The sequence below is a fragment of the Orycteropus afer genome, unplaced genomic scaffold (genome assembly GCF_000298275.1).
Source record: "Orycteropus afer afer isolate SDZICR_OR568_19922 unplaced genomic scaffold, OryAfe1.0 scaffold00121, whole genome shotgun sequence".
NCBI classification, from domain to species: domain Eukaryota; kingdom Metazoa; phylum Chordata; class Mammalia; order Tubulidentata; family Orycteropodidae; genus Orycteropus; species Orycteropus afer.
In genome coordinates, this window is record NW_006921708.1 from 7656138 (window position 1) to 7666100 (window position 9963).

Below are 9963 nucleotides of genomic sequence, written 5' to 3' on the forward strand. Positions count from 1 at the left end.
TAAGGCACTTGACTGCTAACCAGAAGGCTGGTGGTTCAAACCCACCAGCCACTCCTCAGAAGGAAGACTGGGCAATCTACTTCTGTAGTGATACCGCCTTGGAAACCCAAGGAAGGCTCACTATGAGTCAGGTCTGACTCCATGGCACGTAACAACAACAACAAAGATGACAAAACCACTAAAAGAACCACAGAGGCTAAGATATATAGATCTGAGTAGAAAAATACAGATGGTTTACTGCATAAGAAAAAGTAACATTCTAGTTGAGTATTATGTAATCACAACTCTATTGTTAAATGAGGGGAAAAAAAACCCTCCAGTTTAAAAACTGGCATTTAATTTTAAACAAAACAAATTAGCTTTCAAGAGTAACAAGTTTTATCAAAACAAAACAAAACAAAAACAAATTTGGTGCTGTTAAGTCAATTCTGACCCAGTGTGGCTTCATCCAGTCCAAAGCAGAACTGCCCCATAGAGTTTTCTTGGCTATAATCCTTATGGAAGCAGATTGCTAGATCTTTCTTCCACAGTGCTGCTGGGTGAGTTCAAATTGCCAATCTTTTGCTTAGAAGCCAAGTGAAAACTGTTGGTGCCACCGAGGGACCTACTGTTAAAAAGCCTAGGCTTATTTATAATGATTGCATTACTGAGAAGTCTCAGATGTCCTTCCTCCCACTCACCAGTTCAACAGAGACTGTAAGGCAGGGGAAGTGCTTATTAGTTAGCTTCATTTTCAAGGCTCTGGCATTCTGGGCAGTTTTCAAGGCTCGAGATAAGTTTTCCGATGTCAGCTCTACATAAATCTCATTGTTTTCTGCTGAGACACCCTCCATTTGAAATTCACTGAAGAAGTTCTCCTAAGGGGAGAAAAAGGGGGGCATGTGTAACCTTTCCAATAGAATTCAGGCTAAGTTTGGAGGCCTCTCAGGAGCTTCTGCTCACCTGTTCCAGTTCACACCACATGTTCACCCCTCCGTTGGCCACCTTATCTGAAAGGATGAAGTTCAGCTTATCCGGGTTGATGCGGAGAGTGCAGGTTTTGGCAAGTTTGGCCATCATGTTACTGATTCCTATAGCAGGGGTTTAGAGTAACTTATCACTATAACTTACATCATGTATATTAGAGGCCAATATATCCTGTAGAATTTCCCCTTCACCATGTTGCAACATGCCGGTGGGAAAAAAAAAAAAAAAGTTTTTATTTGTATGATTGTATGACACTAGGCATAGTGCCTTAGGCATTTGACTGCTAACTAGAAGGATGGCAGTTCAAACCCACCAGCTACTCTGCAGAAAACTGGACAATCTACTTTCATAAATATTTACTGCCTCAGAAACCCAAAGGGGGTCTCTATGAGTTGGAATCAGCTCGATGGCAGCGACCTTGGCTAGGTTTCGTTTGTATCACACTGGAAGGTACTTTATTACCACATGTCATGCCAATATTACAACCCTGTGAGGTACGTAGTACGGATCTTCAGTATCTGAATAAAGAAAATTGAGGCTCAGAGCTCTGACAGCACAGTGCCTAAGGCACTTGACTGCTAACCAGAAGGCTGGCGGTTCAAACCCACCAGCCACTCCTCCTCGGAAAGAAGGTTGGGCAATCTATTTCTGTCTGTAGTGATACTGCCTCAGGAACTGAAGGAGGGATCGCTATGTGTCCATTCCGACCCCAGGGCACATAACAACAACAACAACAAGAGGCTATATTCATCCATTCAATACATCTTACTGTCCACTAAGTACTGAAATACAGGGTCCAATGCAAGGACAAACATTAGGGTGGAAGGACCAATGGCTAGATGGGGCCTGACTTGGAAGGAATTTCAATGTCAAATAAGGAAATTAGAACCAGTAATAGGCTTAAAAAGACATGAGATGAGATCAAGTTTTAGAAACATCCGTTGGCAGCCTCTCTTATTTCCACAATAAGAGGGGAGTTGTGTTGTATACAATATATAAATATATTGTGTTATATACAATAACAGCGCGTTTCCATCTCCGCGCCCGCCCCCGTCCTCCCTCAGGTGCCCGCTCAGCTCGCATGTATAGCTTCCGTGCCGCTCTACATCCCACATGATCCCTCCTCTCCCTTCCGTCCTTCCGGTTTCTATCTCCTCCCAAACCGGTGCTGGGCCATGGCGTGGCCCCCGCTCACGCGTGAAGTGGTTCAGACAGGCCGCGTCCACGATCTTCGCCCGAAACTTCATAGTAAGACTGGGGTGAGCTCCAAGTGTCTATTGGAGGCGGACCGACTCAAGTCCACGTTTTCCCTTCGGCCGGAAATGCGGCGACGTAGCAACTTGGTTCCGCTGTGCTGGGGGCTGCCTCTGCTTTTTTTTACACAGCTCATGCGCACTTAGTTCAGCCTAGACCTATTAGAGGAGCTCTGGTAGCATAGTGGCTAAGGCACTTGACTGCTAACCAGAAGGCTGACGTTTGAAACCCACTAGCCACTCCTCGGAAGGAAGGTTGGGCAATCCTACTTCAGTAGTGATACTGCCTCGGAAACCCAAGGAGGGGTCGCTATGAGTCTGGGCTGACTGGAGGGCAAATAACAACAACAACAACAAAAGACCTATTATGAATTCAAATCCTCAAACCTCGCGAGTGGAATAGTACATACGTATCGCACACTAAGTGAACAGTGCTTGAGGGTGTCCCTTCTTGGGCCTTGGGCCTCGGCCCACTCTAGTTCGGGATCATGCTGGACTGGCCCTTGTTCTGGATCTTAGGAGAACGTAGATCTTACTGTCATGCCCGCTGCCCACCCCTCACTCCCCCCACCCTCACTCCCCGCTTCCCGTCTGAGTCACTCCTAGTGCTTAGTAATGAATGGCACAAGCTGGTCTCTTACCTCCCTTTGCAACTAATTCAGAACGCCGAGTGTTCGTTTACAAACTAAAAACCCACGTAACGTTTCACATAAAACGAACTGTGCTCTGTAAACTTGCACCTAAAGCACAATTAGAAAAAAAAAAAAAAACAGCCTCCTGGAAATCGGCCGCTTGAGAGGTCATGCCTGGTAAAAGGATGGGGTCCGCTTTTAGAGACAGGAAGGCCTTCAAACCCTAGGTGTTAGGGAAGTGATTCCCGGGATTCACATTTTGTTTTTCACCTAATATTTCAAAATAAAATAAATCTTTTATTTTTAAACGATTAAATAATTTTGGGAGCTCATGTTCACCCTTATAGCACAACTTTGGAACAATTTCCAGGCTCAGGTGATAGCGCTGGTCCCTTGGCAGTATAATGTTTTGTTTTATTATATTGAATAGTGTTCTAAATGGTTTTTTAGTTTGACATCTCACTACTTGTAAAGACAGGATGCTTAAAAAACAGACGTTAGATAGCAGATCTGCAATTTTGTCACCAAATGAACCTCACCAGATCTGTTTAAAATCCTTATGGCATATGTTGTTGTAAGAACTAAAAAAAAAAAAAAAAAAAAAAAAAATGGAGAAATTGAACAACAATTATATCCAGTTTGATTTTTTAAAGACACCTTAATGTGTTATTTTTGTAAGTTTTATTTAAGTGCTCTGCAAATAAAAGTCTAGAATTTTGACTTTAATTTGACAGTATTTCAGTATCAAGGAAATTTTAAAAAATAGTAATAACACATATTATTTTTAAGTTGCCAGCTATAAAAATTACTAACATGAAGTTTTCCCTAATGTAAGATTTAACATGAAGCTAAATTCCAGTCTACATTGTTATATTCAATGTCACTTTTAAATTTGTCAACAAAGTTGTCTTGCTTATTACTTCATAAATGTCAAAAAGCAGGCTAGCTTCTGTTAAAATTAGAGCAAAGAATTTGTTGAAGGAACAAAGCAATCACAATTTGTACAGAACTTCATGAGGATTCACCAAAGTATTACAGTGAAAGTGATTTTTCACAGTGCTTAATACACGGAAAATCCAGAAACTTACAAGGAAAAAGTTCTGATTGGTTGACAATTACAAAAATCATGTTTTAGCAGACACAAGACAATGGCGAGATACCTTAAACATTATTTTTCTAATTTAAAAGTTTAAATCATTTAACAATTTTGTTGTTCTTAGGTGCCATTGAGTCAGTTCCAACTCATAGCAATAGAACTAAACATTACTGGGTCCTGTCCCACCCTCATAATTGTTGCTATTCTTGAGCCCATTATTGTAGCCACTGTGTCAATCCATCTTGCTTAGGGTCTTTCACTTTTTCATTGACCCTCTACCTTACCAAGCATGACATCTTTCTCCAGGGATTGGTCCCTTCTGACAACATGATAAAAGCACATGAGGTAAAGTCTGGCCATTCTCACCCCTAGGAAACACTCTGCCTGTACCTTTTCCAAGACAGGTGTTCATTCTTCTGGCAGTCCATGGTATTTTCAGTATTTTTCACCAATACCACAATACAAATGCATCAGTTCTTTGGTCTTCCTCATTCATTTTCCAGCTTTCATATGAAGCTATTGAAAATACCATGGCTTGGATGAGCCATACCTTAGTCTTCAAAGTGACATTTCTTCACCGTGTCTCATCTTCAAGACAAGCGGGTTTTATGTTGTCTACAAAGGAGTAACTTGTCTTCTGCAAGAACTTTTTCAATACTTACAGAAGGTGTGTTTATTAGATGGCTGTCTATTCTAAATAGGCTATTATGACCAGAGCACTCCCTAAGAAAGGTAATCAGGCACTACATGTACATTGGCGGCTACTTACCGTGATAAGGCTTAAGACTCCATTCACTTTCATGCAGATAGCTAAGCACCATCACCAAAATCTTCATCATGCCACAGCTTGGACCTCTGCTTTTGTGATTTTTTTTTTTTTTTTTAAGAAGGGTTATGTATGGCTACCACTGTCATCTACTCAGAGGGGGATGTATGTAGAAGATTCTGGATAGAGTGGGAGAACAATGTGGAACAAAACTCAAAATCATAAAAAAATTTTAAAAAAAAGGTCTGGTAGAGCCTGATGAAACCACTGAGCCCCTAGCTGCCCTTGTAAACATTATCTGGAATTGAACTCAATCCTGTGGCCTCCAGCAAAACAAAAGACAGGCATATGAGCTGAACATTTACGTTAGGTAGATATACTCCTTGGAGAGATTAATCATGAGAGAAGAGAAGGGCTGTGTATGTACCGGGAGACAGCTCAGGGGCAGGAGTGCACAGGAGGGAAGGACACAAGGAAGAGGTGGCTCTGGGGAGGAAGTAGGAGGAGAGCTGTTGCATTGTGAGAAATTACAGTCAATGTCATGAGACAAAGTGTATGTGAACTGCTGTATGGAAAATGAATCTGCTCTGTAAATTTTCACCCAAATCACAATAATTTTTTTTTGAAAAAGAAGGGGTATTTGAGAATAGGGCCAAATTAGTAGGAATACTTGGCAGAAAGGGACATTGGCCAAAGTAAAGAGTTGACCTATTCTCTAAGGAATTTTTTTTCTTCAAAATAGATGATCTTTTGTATAACAAGTAGTGCTGCATTGTGAGTACAAGCATTTAAAAAACATTTCATAAATATTTGATTAGTCCTATAATAATTATTATAGTGATTAAGACAATTAATCAAGTTTGTAGAATTGAATGTAGTCAAGAGCCAATTTCAGTAGATAGCCAACTAAAAGTATTAAGAAAAGGGGAGTTGAGTATGGGGGTTAATAATTGATTGTAAATCGGATCAACTTCAAATTAAAGATCTTTGAAATATAAAGGTCATTTATTTGGCCAGGAAGGAATCAGAGCCTAAGTGAGAGACTCCAGCTGGTTTGATTGGGCATATTCTGAGAACAAACTTCCATAGTTCTGTATAAGGAGCAAATGGTTCTGAAACACAGCATTTCATATACAAAATACATGGAACTAAAGCAAAACAGCATTTTACAATTATAATAATAGAAACAATGAGGATTCCAAAATAGCAATCTTTTCCACTATCATTCCAAAAGAGAACCAGTTATTTGTAATTTCATTTAAGGAAGGGACAGGATCATTATGGCAAGATACTATATGTTACATATAATTAACAGTGTAATGTTAGCATGGTTATGAGGAATATAGACACAGCAGTCAGATTTTACTATGGCACCCCCTGAGTTGCAGTGAGGGTATCAAAGACCATTCTATTTTGGAGTACTACTTATCTCATCAATGAGCTCTGGTGGCATAATGGGTAAGGCATTCAGTTGCTACTCAGAAGGTTGGCAGTTAAAACTCACCAGCTGCTCCACAGAAGTAAGTTGAAGCAATCTACTCTGTAAAGATTTACAGCCTTCAAAACCCGATGGGAATTGTTATGAATTAAAATTGACTCAGTGGCAAGGGTTTGTTTTTCTCAGTATTTATGTCATAATAGCTATTTTGGTATTGATCTCTTGAAGTCCATGAGCACTGTAATTTAGGGAAGTTAGCACATACTTAGTTGATACTTCTACATGTGCCATAACAACTTCAAGTCCTACCTGAGAGGTGAATACTACTACTAGATGATCATACCCCTGAAACATTTATTGAGACTACCAGGCTCTTAATACTAAGCAGTATCTGGTAAAGGGAGTTCAATTAAAATACATGCTGAGTCCAGCTCAGCCCCAAAGTGCATCTGCCAATACAACCTGGAGGAAGCTAGGATCAAAGATTGGTTCCACATAGTCCAAAGGCATCATTAGGGGCAATGCAATAGATACCTGAGCATCATAGCCAGTCAGTGGTATATCAGTGGCTCATACAGTTACAAGTAATGCACATTTGGATACTAGAAGCCATCTCATAGGTCTGGTGAGGGCTGAGTTACTCATGTATGTGTGGTTATATTATTCCCAGCAAAGGTGAAGAACCTGAGTCAGTCTCCTTGCTTGGGGAGTTAGCCAGATGAATCCATCCCACAGCTGCTAATAAATATGGACTTACAATACAAAGAATACTGTTTGTGGATTTGCAACCTTCTTTAGTTAACTCTTCTTGAGCAACTTTATTCACTAAAATAAAGGTTAAGTTATGGCCTGGGTTTCATTTGGATCCAAAAAGAGGCCATTTATCAATGGAAAATCTAGTAATAATGATTTCCTGTAATAATGAACTATTTTTTGTTGTTGTTGTACTTGTATCCATAGATCAAGAACAACCCAACAAGATCCCTGCAATGGTGAGACTCACCAGAGTGTCTTGTGGTTGGGAGGGTACCTCAAATCCAACAAATAAATCTTTTAAAGTGGTAAGTGTAAGTATCTGCACAATCCAGGAAAGCATTAATAGACACATGGCTATAGCAAAGACAAAAAGAAAGAAAGATAAAGAAGTTCATTTTCAGGACTGGTTGAGGGGTCTTGGGTCAGCTGCCTGTTTTAGATATTATCTGCTTCTGGTGATGGCCACAAGGGTGTCTGAACTTTAGCTAAAGTCCTTCTGTAGTCCTTCTGAACTGTCTAAAAGGTGATTTAGAGCTCTTGCTTTAGTAGCACAAGGGTTAGTGAGGACACTAAAAAGTTTCTTTCTAATGAGGCCCCAGGGACTCTTTTAATTGATGCCTCTTCCAATATACATAGTCACCTGATTCAATAAGCAGCTCTGGTGGTGTAGTAGTGCCTAAGGCAATTGACTGCTAACCAGAAGGCTGGTGATTCAAACCCACCAGCCACTTCTTGGAAGGAAGATATCTTCCCTAGAGATATCACCTCAGAAACCGAAGGAGTGATTGCTATGAGTTTTGTATTTCTAATTTTTGGCTGTCAAAAGATTTCTTTGATATGTGAAAGATACTCTTTAGAGCCTGACAGCATTTTCACAATTCAGATTTAATTAAATTGGATTCAGAATAAGTTGAAAAATAAGGGAGTGTTCTGGTTACTTAATCCCACTCTGACAAGAATATACCACAAATGGGATGGCTTGAACAAACAGGATTCTCTTACAGTTTGGAGGCTTTAAGTCCAAGTTCAAAGTGCCAGGCTCTAGGGGCTGGGTGAAAGCCCCTTAACCTTGGGCTCCAGCTCTGCCACCTGCTCCCAGCCCACTGGAGCTAGAGGCATTTATTCACTCAGAAGCCCAAGGCTGACAAGTAAAAAGGCACAGTCCCAATGTTACCAAACAACACGGCAGGCCGTTAACTTAAGTCCATTGTAAGTCCCAAGGTTGGCAGAATATGGCAGGCTGCTGAACAATGACACGGCTACATGCGGGGCCAAGCATGCCATAAACTAGAGACTATCCTCAAGGCTTCTCCTTATATAAAGGAAGCAGACCACATCCCAAAGGCAGCTGCTCAGCTGGTTGTGGTAGATTCCACCATAGAGTTGATTGCCAGTCTCATCATAGGGAATAACTACCACCAGCTACCCAACCGCTCAACCAGGCACAGCCAAGTTGACATACAAATTTGACTACCACAGGGAGTTATAAGCTTTTCATGTGAAGTTAATTTGTGTGGCCCAAATGTAATGAACCTCATATTTAGATTGACTATTGGAAGTACTTTAGCTCAGGATAAGTTTAAGATCTCAGAAAACTTGGCTAATTGGGGTTTTATTACACTATTTCTTTCTACTAGCCAAGAAGATTGTGGATGGTAAGGAAAATGAAGTCTCTGATAAATAGAGAAAATTTTATGTATTTCTTTAATTATTTATCCAGTAAAATGGGTTCCCTTTTGTCTTAGGCTAGAAGTCTGAGTTCAGAGTACCCACTCTAGGGGCTAGGTGCAAGCCCCTTGATCTTGGGCTAGAGTTCTGCCTTTTAGGCCCACTGGAGCAAGCTGAAGGCTTCTCTTGACCCATGAAGCCACTGGCTGCTGAGGCTGATGAATCCAAGATTGGCAGGTAAAATGAAACAATCCCCAAATCAGCAGACAACACAGCAGGCCACTGGTTCAATTCCAAGAACTGGAGATGATGAATAAGCCAAATGCAAGACCCTTTCCATATATATACTGGAAGCAGGCCATACCCCAAAGGCAACTGCCTTTCAACTTGTTAACTGCTCACAGTAGATTCCACCATGGAGGTGATTACACCATGTCCAATCTCATTATGTCAATAATTTTGTCCAGCTGCCAAGCCACTCACCTGGTTGCATCAAATTGACACATGACCTTAACTACCACACTCTGTCACTGCAAAGAATTGTTTGGTTGTCTCCAAGTGGGAATTAAATTCTTAAGAAGTTTCTTAGCTACAAAGGTTGCAGTGGCATAGTGGGTAGGAAAGCCTCTACCCAATGTGAAAATCTGTGAAATATTACCAATACATATTTGTAACCATTTGAAGGTAGGAGCTGGAAATCCAACTGTGATTATGGCATTGGTTCTGAAGGTAATGGGTATTTTCCAGGTAAAACTTTAAAACGTTTTCATGGCCTTTAATGGGAACAAATAGAGCAGTGAGAACCAATGTCCTGGGCACCTTCAAAAAATTGTCCCTACAAGTATTTATATCCATCAATCATCTGTCACTTTGCCATAATTCGGTGGCTTGCATTTTGCTATAAGGCTAGAAGCTATGCCAATATTTCAAATACCAGCATATTTCAAATACCAGCAGGGTGAACAATAGTAAACAGGTTTCAGTGGAGATTCCGGACTAAGCCAGACTGGGAAGAAGGACAGGGACATCCATTTCTAAAAAATAGCCACTGAATACCTTATGAATAGCAGTGAAACATTATGTGATATAATACCAGGAGATGAGTCCCTCAGGTTGAAAGGTACTCAAAATGTCACTGGGGAAGAGCTGCCTTCTTAATGTAGAGTCAGCTTTAATGATGTGGATGAAGTATAGGTTTCAGGAACTTCATGTACTGATGGGGCACAATTCAAAATGGGAAGAAAGACCTGCAAATATTCCTTAATAATCAGAATGTGGAATATATAAAATATAAATCTAGGAAAATTGGAAGTTGTCAAGAATGAAATGGAAGATATAAAGATCAATATCCTGACTTCTGGTAAGATGGAGGAATAGGCAGACTAGCT

At 40.5% G+C, this 9963-nt stretch overlaps 1 protein-coding gene across 1 annotated transcript in view; it reads right to left on the reverse strand.

Moving 5' to 3' along the window:
• Nucleotides 1–2213, reverse strand: part of HUS1 (HUS1 checkpoint clamp component) — a 60553-nt gene extending 58340 nt beyond the window's left edge. The window contains exons 1-3 of the mRNA XM_007944137.1: nt 2162–2213; nt 943–1070; nt 681–857 (exon numbers count right to left, since the gene is read on the reverse strand). Of these exons, the coding sequence (XP_007942328.1) occupies nt 681–857; nt 943–1070; nt 2162–2213 (357 nt within the window). The remainder of the gene's footprint in view (nt 1–680; nt 858–942; nt 1071–2161) is intronic.
• Nucleotides 2214–9963: the final 7750 nt, after the last annotated feature.